At 48.4% G+C, this 14,022-nt stretch overlaps 1 protein-coding gene across 2 annotated transcripts in view; it reads right to left on the bottom strand.

The window, feature by feature from the left end:
• The window catches only part of Chst11 (carbohydrate sulfotransferase 11), a 204,151-nt gene extending 192,958 nt beyond the window's left edge, over positions 1 to 11,193 (bottom strand). Inside the window, exon 1 of one of the 2 annotated variants that reach the window (XM_042693306.1) lies at positions 10,616 to 11,193. In XM_042693306.1, the coding sequence (XP_042549240.1) occupies positions 10,616 to 10,733 (118 nt within the window). In that variant the 5' untranslated portion in view covers positions 10,734 to 11,193. The remainder of the gene's footprint in view (positions 1 to 10,615) is intronic. The other variant, XM_042693307.1, reaches the window with a different exon arrangement.
• Positions 11,194 to 14,022: the final 2,829 nt, after the last annotated feature.

Here is a 14,022-nt window from a genome sequence, read left to right as displayed (position 1 = left end):
TATACCAGATGCTGCTCAGCAGAGTTTCAAGCATTTCTCACATATATATATATACACATACACACACACACACATACACACACACATATTGCATTTGGCAGAATGGATGAGCTTTGGGTGAACTAGTTCCCATCAGTCCTTGGGGTAGAGATGAAGGTTCACCCTTTCAAGAGCCCCAATTAGCTCAAAGCAACTGATAGGAAACCACACTCCCATCAGCTCCTCTCTCTAGACCTTAGACAGTGAGATTCTCAGTGCCTGCCCCCCTCAGGAAATGGTGACAACGGTAGTGTGTGCCTTCCATGACTAATACCCAATAAATACTCCTATTGCTCCGTCAGCTCATCCCCTAGCTCGGCTCATTTCTGTCCTCTTCAAAGCCACTTCTCCCAGAGGCCTTCCCTGACCAATCTACTGAAAACGAATCTCCCCTCCTGCCTTCATGGTTTTCTCTACCGCATTTGACATTGTTTGACTCTCCCCCTCATGAGGCTGTTGTTCGATGGGGGGACAGATCTCTGGGGCTTGTCCCCTGCTGTGTCCCTAACACCTAGAACAGAGCCTACACTGGCTAAGTCTTCAACAAAAATGCCTTGCATGGTGTGAATAAATCCAGTGATAGTCAAGGCCTGTGGTACTTTCTAGACTCTAACCCCTATGCCTGTTCACTATGGTGAGGAATGTTCAGTGATACCTGGGGTAAAATGCATCTCAGCCATTAAGAAATGTAAAGTGTTATGTTACAGCGCTACCTTACAGGGGCCTTTGTGTGTTCCTTCTTCTGGAATTCTTTGATGTGAACAGCTTTACACAGAAATCCAGCCAGCAGCCGACTCATTCCATCTCAGGCACACTGGTGGCTTTTCTTCTCCAAAGCTTTTCAGATCTCCACTCAATGAAAAGGACCTAAACACCTACATCGCCACGCTTCTTTACTTTTACCCAGATCTCCCTGAGACAGAATCAGAACCAGCCTCTCTTCGCTAAAACTGGTCACTACTACATGTCTGTCCAGGTTGACCGAGACCGGTGTGTTATTGATTACAGTCAGACAAGTCAAGATTTGGGGCCATCTCAAAGTTCAGTGGATAGCACTGTCCTTCAAAGAAGTCTGGAAAGAAACCATTAGATTTTGCATTCTTGCTTAATCTAAAACAGTAAAAGTCAACTAAGATTGAGAGCACAAATTATCAGAAACATCCCCTTCACAACTTCTTTACACCCGGCTACCCAAAGGGGCAGGTGAAATGTAAAACCTGCAAAGTACTTGCTGAGGGGCCACCTCAATTACTGACCCCCTCTCAGATTTCAGTGGATCACCAGGTATAATCTTAAGTAGACTTTTATAGGATCGACTTTGCTAACCCTAAGCTATTGATCCCAATCCTCACGAAACGAGACAGAGACAGAGGCTGTAACGGAGATCCTAGACAAGCAACACAGTAGGAGCCAAGGCTCCCTGCCTAGGCACATAGCCATGGTGTACCTCTCCCTGGACAACCAGGCACATGACAAGATAAAAGAGTTAGCCAAGTCAGCCACTAGAATTGTCCAAGAGACAAAGACTATGTGGTTTTATAGTTGCATTGTTGGGAACTTCTCCTAGATATTTAAATAATAGTAATGAACATAAAGTATTTATAAACAAAATATTCTGGTGACACAGCTGCTCAAATGTTTTGCCAAGCTAGTCTATTAGTAAGTCCAATGGATTTGTGTTCATCCTTCATTCTATTCTCCTTCTAGAAAGTTTCCAGACTGCAGAGGCTGGCAGGAAAAGCTGTTTTTCCCACACTTGTTTGACTCTGAATATGAATTTGGTTTCTCCAGGGGTGCTCACTGGAATACAGAAAGCTAACCTGAAACAGTGGGCACCAGGGATCTTGCTCCTGAGTCTACTTTCTAGAACTGTCACTGAACTCCATAGATAGTCCTAGAGACAGAGAAGCAGAAGCACCCCTTGGGAATTCAAGGGGGTCTTATTGTTATGTATTCGCTTGCTAGTTTGTTTGAATTTTGGTTTTTGAAACAGGGACTCACTAGATAAGAGTCTAGACTTAGCCTTAGATTCTCTCGCCTCAACCTCTCAAGTGCCAAGATCTCAGAAAACATACAACCACATGTGGCTTGTAAGTCAGGTTTACTGAGCAACTATGCTAAAACACACCAGTTCACAAATTATTACAGATAGTACTCCCATTGGCTAGGAGTTATTCTTGATGCTCCATGTCTCCAACAACTTTACAAGCATGAAATTCCCTTCATCAAATATTTTTCTGTTTAAAATACTTATTCTTTGTCCTGAGTCAGAGCACAGAGGTCTGGGAGACAATAGTCTAGACCATATCAGATTCTGTGTTTGAGATTCACTTACTTACTATTTTAATGTGTGTGTGCATGCATGTGTGTCTCTTACCTTTTTTGCCCAAGGCTGGTGCTCTACCACTTGAGCCACATGTCCACTTCTGGCTTTTTGATAGTTAATTGGCAATGAGTCCCATGGATTTTCCTGCCCTGGCTGGCTTCAAACCAGGATCCTCAGATATCAGCCTCCCAAATTGCTAGGATTGCAGGTGTGAGCTACCAACACCTGTTTCACTTTTTTGTTCTTTAGATGTTTCCTAGCCCCTTTGGGCCAGGCTCAGAAGCTATGTGAATGGCAGATAGGTAGCCTCACGTGCTGAGTCAAAAAGGAAGATGTACAAACAAAGAACTGAGGCGTATTTCTGAAGGGGCTAAAAAAGAGAAGTACAGACCAAGAGAGCTCAGCAGCCTTGAAAGAAGCAGAAATCCACACAGGTACATTTTCCCCTAGGAAAGTTCTCTTATCATTTTCTAGTTGAACTGTCAGACTGAAGTCTCGAGTCAAAGACCATCCTTCCCTCCCCTTTCCATTCTGACTCTGATCCAATCTCTGTCTGTAAATGAAGAGATACTATGAGCTCTAAGGCTCTGAAAATGGAGAGCAAGTAAGATGGGGGAGAGGGGGAGGGAATGGAGGGGAGGAGGGAGAACCAAGTGATCCCAGCTGTTTTTCTGCATTCGCCATCAGAGCCTGCATCTTCCAAGACCGGCTTTTCCCATCCTCTTTTGAAGACGACCAAGTTTGCAAAAAGTACCATCACAATTTACAGAGGTGGCTTTGGAGGACATGACCTGGGCAGGAACACTGCTATTTCATGTCACACTCGGAAAGGAAAGCCTGCTCCTGAAAGATCGGTCTGCTGTGAGGCTGCCGTTGATTGCAACACCGTCAAATGGCATCAGTCCTCAAGTGTGGGGTGAAAAAATGGGTGTCATAAACCACAATAATTCAGGGAGCAGGGAGCAAGGAACCCAGACTAGGACCCTGCTCTTACACTCCCAAGTCATTTATCCAATGCCATTTGTGGGTGAGTTTACTCCATAGATCACCCCTTGTACATATCTACCTTAAACACTGAAGATGGAAGGTCTGGGTGCACGAGGGAGAGATTGACCAGCTGGCCACTTTAACAAAATGCACAATCTATGGGCTGCCCAAAGATCAACATGAGATGCAAGTGAGAGGCTTGATTTCTAGCCCTGCTTCAGCCCTTTGGCTAGACTTCCCCGCTCAAACCCCTTCCAGGGATCCCCCCATCCCCACACCTTCCCACAATCCAGGCCGAAGACTGCACCATAATCTCAAAGCCTCTCTGGGTCTCTGGCTGCCTCCCTCCCTCCCTCCCTCCCTCTGCTCTGGGTCCTCCAATCTCTTTGCCAGGCATTTAGCACTCAAGGACCAGACCTGGCCTTGGGCTCCTGCCTAGAACAGGCTTCTTGGAATGGATCCACAGCCCGCTCCTTCACTTCCCAAGGGACACTGCTGTCCAGTGTCATAGAATCAATAACCATGCCTATATAGACACCTCTGAATTATTAAATTGCAGCCCTTGTCTGACTGAGCAAATGAGAGAGAGAGAGAGAGAGGGAGGGAGGGGTAGAGAGAGAGAGAGAATAAACCTGCTGTAACATTTTAATCACATTTGATTCAAGATACATCAATTATAAGCCCCAGGATATTTTAATCAACATATCAGATTGTTCAATAATCTCATAGGAAGAACGCTGCTCTCTAGTCCCAAGATTCAAGAGAAGAAAAACAAAGGAGAACAAAATGAATGAGAAGAGAGACTTCTGGCTGTCCTCAGTCCACACTCAGATAAAGCCTGCTGGCTCTTAATTTCAGGAGAAACCCAGTCACCGAACCTGCAGAATACCAAGAGCCGGGCCTTCCCTGGGGTTTGAGAAGGGAAAGGGCGGCGCCTGAGCTGGTAAGCCTTTGATTTCCTGTTTTGAAAGGCTGTGCTGATAAGGCCAGGCGTCATAAGCAAAATGATTTTCAACCAGACAAACTCAAACAGCAGTTGCACCTGGTGGAGGAGAAGGGATTGTCCGTCCCTCATGCCTCCTCTGCCCCTCCACAACAATTCCCCCAGCAACTTTGTGCGGTGCCTGCCTGCTCAGCCCTGGGCTTCAGAAAGCAATGAAAGGAGGTCTCCTGATGGGAGCCCATGGTAGCTGCGACTGTGTAGCCGCTCAGCTATGAAAACGTCTCATTGAGGTACAAACACTTAACCCCTGACATCTCCCCATCCAATTAGTGTTGCTTGCAGAATTCTCATATTTGAGGCTCTCTTGACACTTTTTCAAAGGAAGCTGCAGATAGATATACAAAAACAACCCCTAAGTGTTGGAAAGACTCCAAATTGACTCCATGCACAATCAAAAAGATTCTCTAATATAAAATTTCATTTGTGCCAAGAAATAAAGAAAAGAAAAGCCAAGCACTAGTGGCTTATGCCTACAGTCCTAACTACTCAGGAGGTTAAGATCAGAAGAAGAATCTAAGGGGGAAGGGAGGGGCGCGGTGATTCCATCTTAACAAAAGAAGCTGGGTATGTTAGCAAGCTGTCATCGCCATGAAAAATACGAGGATCAAGGTTCAGGCATGCACCCAGGCAGGAAGCAAGGCCCTAACTCAAAAATAACCAGTACAGAAAAGGCTGGCAGCATGACTCAATGAAGAGTGCCCACCTAGCAAGTGTGAAGCCTTGAGTTCAAACCCCAGTACCAGAGAGAGAGAAGGAAGGAAGGAAGGAAGGAAGGAAGGAAGGAAGGAAAGAAGGAAGGAAGGTAGGAAGGAAAGAAGGAAGGAAGGTAGGAAGGAAGGAAGGAAGGAAGGAAGGAAGGAAGGAAGGAAGGAAGGAAGGAAGGAAGGAAGGAAGGAAGGAAGGAAGGAAGGGGGGAAGGGAAGGGAAGGAAGGAAGGAAGGAAGGAAGGAAGGAAGGAAGGAAAGAAGTGAAGGAAGAAAGGAGGGAAAAAGGTGAAAAGAAAATATACTGGCTGATCATCCTGCTCAAGGGCAAGCAGGGTGGAGATACGTGCAAATCTATAAACTTGAAAGTGTAGCTAAGCTAGATGCCAGTGATCCTAGTTACTCAAGAGGTTGGGATCTGAGGATAGAGGTTCAAAGCCAGCCCACACAGTAAAGTCTCCAAGACTCTCATCTCCAGAAGATGAAGTAGAGCTGTGGCTCCAGTGGTAAAGTGCTAGCCTTGAGAAAGAAAATGCTTAGAGACAGTGCCCAGGCCCTGAATTCAAGCCTCAGAGCCAGCACATAAATACACACGCAAAGCGTAGCTAAACTTTTTATCTTTAAATTTAATAGGTAGTTACCATAATGATATAGTTTCTGAAATATAATTTTTTGTTTGAAAATAAAGGATTTTTAATTTAATTACTTAGATAAAATGTGTGTGTGTGTGTGTGTGTGTGTGTGTGTGTGTGTGTGTGTGTCTGTGTATGATAGCATAGGGGAGATACTCAGAGATCCAGAAATATATCGAACCAAATACAACATGCAGTGACCGCAACTGATTTTTTTTTATTATGTATACAGGTTAAGTATCCCTTATCTAAAATGTTTGGGACCAGAAGTGTTTCAGAATTCAAGTGGTTTTCAGATTTTGGATACTTCTGGATTAGACCCACATCTAAATATGAAATTCTTTTCTCTCCATCACCTCACACATCATTTTATATAATACCACAGGGTGTGACTATCATAAGACTCTCCAAAGCTTTCAACTTTTGGAGCATTTTGAATTTCAGATTTTCTGATGGAGATTGCTTAACCTGAATATGTATTTTTTAAAGGAGAGAAGAAGGAGTCAGTTGCCTCTGCCTGATAGAAAAATACGTATCGAAGTTTCTCTTTGGGACATCCCAGAATTTCTATAATGAGCATAAACCTGGAGGTTAAGTGATCAGTTAAAGTTATATCTCCAAATTCATTTTATCGCCCACCTGATCAAGTGAACTGTTCTAATCTCTTTTTCTGCATAAGCATAAATGAATAGTACAAAGGGGTTTTATTGTGACAGTTCCACATTTTCAGGGGATGTACTTTGATCAAATTTACCCAAAGCTATCATCTGTCCAGACAAGGCAAAGAAATCCCAGGTGAGGGAGAGTAAACATACAGCAATGTGGTGAAGGAGAGGGGGGGCGGGGAGGGAGAGAGGTTTTCTCCTTGGCAGGCTTGTCTCTATGAACAGTAGCTTTCAAATAAAAACCACAATCTTACTGAGTAACACAAAGGGATGGTTCTCTTCACAGGGACTCTGCCTGGGGCCTCTCAGCTTTGCGCTGCCTGCTCAGCCCCACCAAAGCCCCCTGTCAGCAGCAGGTATGTGAGATGTTTTCATGTAAGGAGTGGAACTCTGACAGGCTGCATTCATGGGAGGACTCAACAGATGCAGAAAAGCAGAAACCACAGGTATGTGGCTCCCATCTTGTCCATTTAGGAGTAGGTCACACTTACAAGGAGGTGTCTGTCTTGAATGTGGATTTGTCTAAATCCACTAACTATGGCCACCTTTACCCAGTAGCCAGGACCCTGAGCAATGCATTCAGGCCATGGTGAAAGCTTCAGTCTGGTCCTGATGATCTTGAACTCAGAATCTAGGAAGGCAGGGAAATGTCCCTGCCAACCTCCGAAAGAGCCAAAGTACAGGCCAGGCATTTGGTTAAACGTACCTTCTGGAACTGGACACACAGAGGCTACTTCATGCATCAACCAGCAAATATTCTATAGAGAACCTACTACAGTCCCAGACCCTGTGCAAAACCTATAAACTAGAATGGAGCCCCAAACCTCGTCCCTGGCCTAAAACCTATTCTTCATGAAGGCTATTATCTCAGAGGGCCAAAGACGACTAAAGAAAAACTGCTTAATTGACAAGGCCCACTTCTGCTTAACCGCCAGTCTATGCTGTAATTGATAGCCAAGTACTTGATGGCCAATTACTCAAATTCAGAAATTACTCAAGCTTGGGAGTTAGAAGAACAGGAGACAATGGACCCCAGGTTAGAATCAGGAAGGACAGCCAACCCCAGCCAGCTGTCTTCTTTATTTCTTCCCTCCCTCCTCACACCCTCTGGACACCGCAGGCCTGCAGCTCATTTCTTCTGCAATATTACTTTTCTGATTCACACATAGGTGTTTAGAATTCCTGCCAAAGGACTTCAAATTTTTAGCAACATAATCTGGGCCATGCTGTGGTCCTTTCTGCCTCTCCCAGGCTGATCTACAGAAACTCAAACGATAGACTCAAGCCAAAAGACCAGCTATCCTTGCTCTGTGATCCTCCCCAGATGCAAATATGGTAGAACTTTTAAATTCAAAGCACTAGAAAGAAAAAAAAAATTTAACATCAACCATAATCAACAGTAGAGTTCAGCAAATTAAACCTTCTCCCCCAAAAGAACAAGTGTTTAATATAGATTTCAAAGCATATTTTTAGCTCCACGTAATAATAATTCATTGACGTAGTTCTTATGGTTACATATATATAACCTCTCAATTGAACTCTATTAAAGTAATATTTGATATGATCTGGGTGGAAAAAAATCTCAGAAAAGCAGACTTATAAAGATGTGAATTTCAAACCGATACCATTTTTTTGGTAGGAAAAAGAAGCAAAGGGCTGGGCAAAATTAAGCTTATGGCCAGAAAAGCTTAGAAAAGTCATGCCTCTGGCCAGGCTCCAGAGACTCTCATCTCTCATGCTAGCTACTCAGGAGGCAGAGATCTGAAGATTGCAGTCTGAGGCCAATCCAGGCAGACAAATCCTAGAGACTTTCTAACCAGCAAAATGCTGGAAATGAAGGTGTGGCTCAAATAGAAGAGTGCCAGCCTTGAGCAATAAAGCAAGAGGCTATGAGTTCAAGCCCCAGTGCTAGCATGAAAGAAAGAAAAGAAAAGAAAAGAAGGAAGGAGAGAGAGAAAGGGAGGGAGAGAAAAAGGGAAAGGGAAAGAGAGAGAGGAGGAGAGGGAGAGGGAAAAGGAAAAGGAAAGGGGAAAGAGAAAGGGGAAGAGGAAGGGAAAGCAAGAGGGAGAGCAGGACCTATGACAGTTCAAACTTTCTTCCTAACATCTTTGACTACACAGTTATTTTCTAATCTCCCCCACAGGATCCATGAAATGGAATTTCACTGAACAATTCACAGGTATATTCCTCCTGAAGTACATTCCTGCTGGAAGCTGCTACTAAACCCTCTTCCAGGTATTTCTTCAGAGAATTACCTGGCACGCACCATCCCAGCCCAAGTGGAATAGGCCTGAACACATCTCCAAGTCAAAAGCAAAGCATCAGGGCCTTTGTTTAACACTGCTGGGCCCCATTATATTTCCACACCAGCCTGTCCTCTCTCAGGAGCATCTAACCCTGGCGGTCTTTTGGGTGGCCCTCGGAACTTGGCATTGAAATGCCTGTCTGTCTAGTCCTGCCTGTTGCCACCACCGCCTAAGCTGCGGGAAGGCCAGCGAGGTCCATTTTTAAATTCCCTTGGAAGTTTCACAACCACAGGTTTGAGTGAAGAGACAAACACCGCTCTGGCTACTAACATTAAACTAAAAATACCCAGCTGCAAACAAAAGCCATCTTTTACAGGGCTGGCTCAGATGTCCTAAGGTTCCATGTGGTAATGTCAGACCATATTCTTGGCAGCCTGGCGACCTTAACAACTGCTCCAAGGCCCAACAGGGCAGAGGGGCCAGTGGGTCCCAGTGGGGCCAGTGGGTCCAAAGAATCACACAGCCGGCTGCGGGGTCTGTTGGATGCGAAGAGCAGCTTGATTGCTCTGCCATCCACCAAGACACAGGGGTTTGATGAATCAGGGGTCTGTGTCTGCTGGAAGTGTTAGGTATACGCTGAAAGGAGTAAGGGGCGACACGCACAAAAAAGGGACCGACCCTATTTCCCTGCAAAGAAATGCGTTCCTGCCTCTCTGCTTACCATCAGAAAAGCCAATTCTTTCAGGGAGGCCGCTGAGGGGGGAGGGGGGGCTGGGGGACTCGGAGGCGGAAAAAAGAAATGGATCTCGGAGCCACCGGGGCCCAGCGAGGAGAAACGAGGATCGAGGACCCGCGATCACCCCCGGCAGGCTCAGGATTCTACCTGTTGGGCTTCGGAGCCGAGCCGAGCGGCCCGGCTGCAGCGCTCGAGGGCGCCGCTCTCTCCCCACTCCAGTCCCAAACTTTCCAAGGCGCCCCCTTTCCAAAGTGGGGAGGCCCGGCCTTCGGCTGAGTCCGTGCGCATCTGCCTCAACCACGGGAGATCGGAGCAGAGGTTGAGTCCCGCCTGGCCAGGGCGCAGGGAAGCAAAGCAATGGTATGACCCGAGTCCCCCCCCCCCCGACCTCCCCAGCACGCCGCGCCCCCCAAAAAGAACTCAGGTAGCCTACACATGACCTGAGCTCGCTGATCAGGGTGTGGAGAGGGGAGAGGGGAGATGATCCTGGGAAGAGGGCTGACCAAACCCCAACACCCTCCCACACACACACACACTTCTCCCCAAGGCACCGGGTGCAAGGTCGCTGAGGGGGCTGGACCCCAGGCTGTGCTGGGGGAAAGGGTGGGGGCGTCTGACGGAACCCCGTCGGCTTCTCCCTGCCCCACACCTACTCTGCACCTCCCACCCAGCCCGGAACACGTGGAAGCTCGGCCTCGGGTGTTCCAATCCCATGCAGGGGATTCGAAACCCTGGCCGAGCGAGCACCCTTCAAGCCCGGGTCTCCAGCCCAAGAAGAGGCGGCGGCGCAGCTGCCGCGCACGCCCCGGGGCGCAGGGCAGCGGCTCCGGGCGCCTCTTCCAACCTCAAGAGCTGGGCAGGAGCAGAGACGGGAGTTTTCATTCTCTTCCAACCAACCCCCCCACCCCGCCCCAACCTGGCATCTCCCCCCAGCCTCTACCTGCTTCCTAGCAAACACACACACACACACACACACACATACACACACACAAAGAGAACAAGACAAGGAAGGGAGGTTGGGGCGGGGGAGGGGGGACACTGCCGTCCTCCCCAGTCCCATCTGCAGCCCGGAGGAAGAAGAAGAAGAGGACGAGGAAGGCCGGCGCACACCTTTCCTCCTCTCCATCCCGATGACCGGGTGGATGGCGGTAGCCAGCCCCGGGAGCCCGGGAGAAGAGGTAAGGCTGGAAAGAGGCAGAAACCCAGGCAGAGCGAGTGAGCCAGAGGGCGAGGAGAGAAGAAAATATCCAACAAAACCACGCTAACGCGCCCCCTACCTGGGTGCAACATACTTTGGAAATAGAAGATGACCAAGATAAAGGATCCCAAGCAAGTGGCCAACACCATCCGGCACATTCTGTTCATCCTCATCACTTCCAGCAGCGCCGGCTTCATGGCTTTGTCCTGGCTGGCGGAGGTGGATCGATCGCGGGGTGGGGGGTGGGGGGTCCGGAGACGCGCCCCGGGCGCAGGAGCAGGGACCCCGGCACGCGGATCCCAGCCGGGGAGGCGCAGGGCAGGGCCGGGCGAAGGGCTCGGGAGGGCGGATCGCTTAGATTTTTGCAGCGGCTCTCCGGAGTCCCCAGCCCGGGAGCCGGGGAGGGGGTGTGGAAGACACCGGACTTGCTCTGGAAGTACCCGGGGGAAGGTGGCCGGCCGGGGCGCGCTCCCGGCCGGTCGTCTCGCCGCTCCCTCCGGCGGCGGCGGCCGTTGCCTCCTCGCGGGCCGGGCGACTCGAGTGCGAGCGGTGATGGTGGCGGGCCGTCGCTGCCGTGCGCTGTGGCGGCGGTGGCAGTCGGACGGGGTCCCCCCTCCCTGCTCCAAAGGCTACTTCATTGCGCTCCAATGATCTATATATTCCGGGGGCTGGGCTTTACCAAATGCAACTCGCAGCCCCTGGCGAGGGGAGGGCGCCTGCGGACCGGGGAGGAGGGCGGGGCGCCGCCGGGGGGCGGAGCGTCGCCACCCCCCGCCCCTACCGGGGACATGGTCGCGTCCAGCTGTTTCCCGGGGAGTCCGGAGCGCGCGCGTGGCGCTCCCGCAGGGTCCCAAAAGCCCTCAGCCGGGCTCGCACGCCGTCTAGAGGTCGTGTCAGCGTCTCCAGGACAAAAAAAAAAAAATAACCCCAGAGGGGGAGACAAAAATAGGAATAAAACCCGCCTCAGATTGGAGAGGGGAATGGCCAGGATGGGTGTCCAAGGGGAGCAGGAGGAGGGCGTGGAAATGGAGGGAGGGTAAAGGGGGACTATCTAAAATCCCTGGGGCCAGGTAGCAAAGAAAGTTGCCCCCCCCCCAGCTTCCCGGAAGCCTGTGCCCTTTTTACCCCGCATCCATCAAAAAGGTAGGTCTCAGATCCAGGAGTTAGATAGGGATGACTGAGAGGTCAAGGTTAGGGAAAATGCACTGGGCTGGGGGGGGGGGGGGGGGGGGAGCGGGCCGAGGGGGTCCCGGGGACAGCTGAGCTTTCCCAGGGGAGAAGAAGAGTATGTAGGTCTGTGATGCACATCTTCACTTCCACCTCTCAAAGTGCCAAAGGGGTTTTGTGGATTTTTAAAAATTGTAGTTTCCTCCCACCACCACCACCACCACCACCACCACCCCGCAAGGATAGAGCTTCCTCCAAATTATCCAAAGTGCACAAGAGTTGTAACAGGGATTGACAGACAGACTGACACAGGGAAAGTCTGCCTGCCCGCCCTCTTCTAGGAGGATGAGCTGAACTCCTGTGTTGTACAAGGAAGGGGATTTCAAATTTCCAGCCCCATGTATTTCAGTAGTTTGGGAATCCATAAAGTAAACTCTGTATAGTATAATGATGACTTGTATGTCGGGGAGAGCGGGGAGATGTTATTGTAAAGACTAATTTGTGTGCCTTAGTATCAAGCCATCATTACACTACTATTAACTCAATAATAAAATAAGGCAGTGTGCCTTTAGATGCCTCTTGCAACGTTTGATAAATTTGTATTGAATCTGGGTGTAATGGGCCTTATCCTCCCCTTGATTTGACAACAGAAACAACTTGTCAAGTTTGATCCCTGCAGCAAAACCCCTCTGCAACCTTGGATCTCTTCCTCTAGGAGATAGTAGCATGGAGGGGAGAATAACTAGTCAGCAGCTTGTCTTTGATTCCAGAAGACAATCAATTACATAGCACAATATTTTTGCGTCGGGTTGTGCTGGATTCATTTGTCCTCACCTGTGAATGCACAGCTCCTCAGAAAAGCATGCCAAGCAGAATCGGCTCCAGTAAAAGCCACTGTCCAGGGATTTCCCTTTAGGAGATTGGGGTGGGAACTGTACCATCTCTCTCACCCAAGGCAAGGGGTCTTTGCAGGGACAGGCCTAGGAAAGTGTTTGCAGGATGCCTTTGCCTGGAAGACCAGGCTTTGATTTAACTCTTGGTTTTACTAAGTAGCAAAGGGAAGGGATTCACACACATGTCACCCACTAGCCTCTCACCTCCCAGGGCAGAAAACCAAACAGCCAGATATACAAAAGCCTGAAATCTCCTAATACAGTATAGGAGGTCACAGGGCCAAAGGAGAGTTCAGAATTCTAATTCCTTGTGGGCTATGGGGGGTTGGGTTGGTTGGGCTACATGCACTGCATCTATTTTTACATTCCCACAATCTGGGATCAGTCCACAAACAGAGGGAAGTGAAAATCTGATCATGGGCAATCCACTACCTCTTCCAAGATGTCTTCTCTAATTTCTCACCTGAAGTGGCCTTCTTCCTTATGCATGTTATGAGCACTACATACAAACCCCTCTTGGGCCACTGTATTTAGGTTGAACTCCTTCCTGGAGGACCAAGTCCCCCTCATCTCCATCTCATGCCAGCATACTGATGGCAGGAAAAGCCACAGATGGACAGGTGATATCCTCTAGGACCAGGAAGTTAAGTTAGATTATACTGGGGTAAAAAAAAAGATTCCATTTCTTGCCTCCCTTATAAATTGACCAAAGACAAGTAACATCATCATGGTCTTTCCTTTCTGAGCCTTACAAAACCTTGCCACTGTCTATTTGGCAAGATAAATGACACACCGAGAAGACTGAGAAGGAAGGAGATGACTATATTTTCAATGCTGAAAAGAACTGAAGAGAAGACTACTTCTAAAGTCAGGTTTTTGCTTTTCTAATGTAGTAGTCAGGGCTGGCAACGTTATGCAGATTCCTTTTCCCTTATCACACATCTACTGTGGGTGGCCAGATGGGTTGCACAGGAAGTTTTGTGCATGGTAGCAGTCCTGGGGCTTGAACGTAGGGCCTTGTGTTCTCACTGGGTTTTTTTCACTCAAGTCTGGTATTCTACCTCTTTGAGCCACACCTCCATTCTGAATATGGGATAATTTTTATGAGTCAGACAAAGCTGTCACCACTGCCCCTCCATTACTCCTTGAACCCCATTTCTCTCTCTTTTGTTTCTAAATTCCTTATGCCTCAAAAGCATCAGTAAGATGGCACTGTGCTCACCAAGGAGCCTAGCTTGCTCTTCTTACTCTCTACATCCCACAGCATACAAATGAGGCTAGAGTTTGCCAAGTTTCAAGGCCAGCGTGCTCCTGAAATTTTTGTTGAGGAGAAAGTCCTACTAAGGTGAATAATTTTGTAAGGTTTATATGAGATGAGAATATCGATGCAAAAAACAATTCCAGCTTGTGTGTCATCAACACTGAA

Source organism: Dipodomys spectabilis, unplaced genomic scaffold, assembly GCF_019054845.1.
Source record: "Dipodomys spectabilis isolate Male_0828 unplaced genomic scaffold, ASM1905484v1 ptg000163l, whole genome shotgun sequence".
Lineage (NCBI taxonomy): Eukaryota > Metazoa > Chordata > Mammalia > Rodentia > Heteromyidae > Dipodomys > Dipodomys spectabilis.
This window is presented reverse-complemented; position numbering and strand designations above follow the sequence as displayed.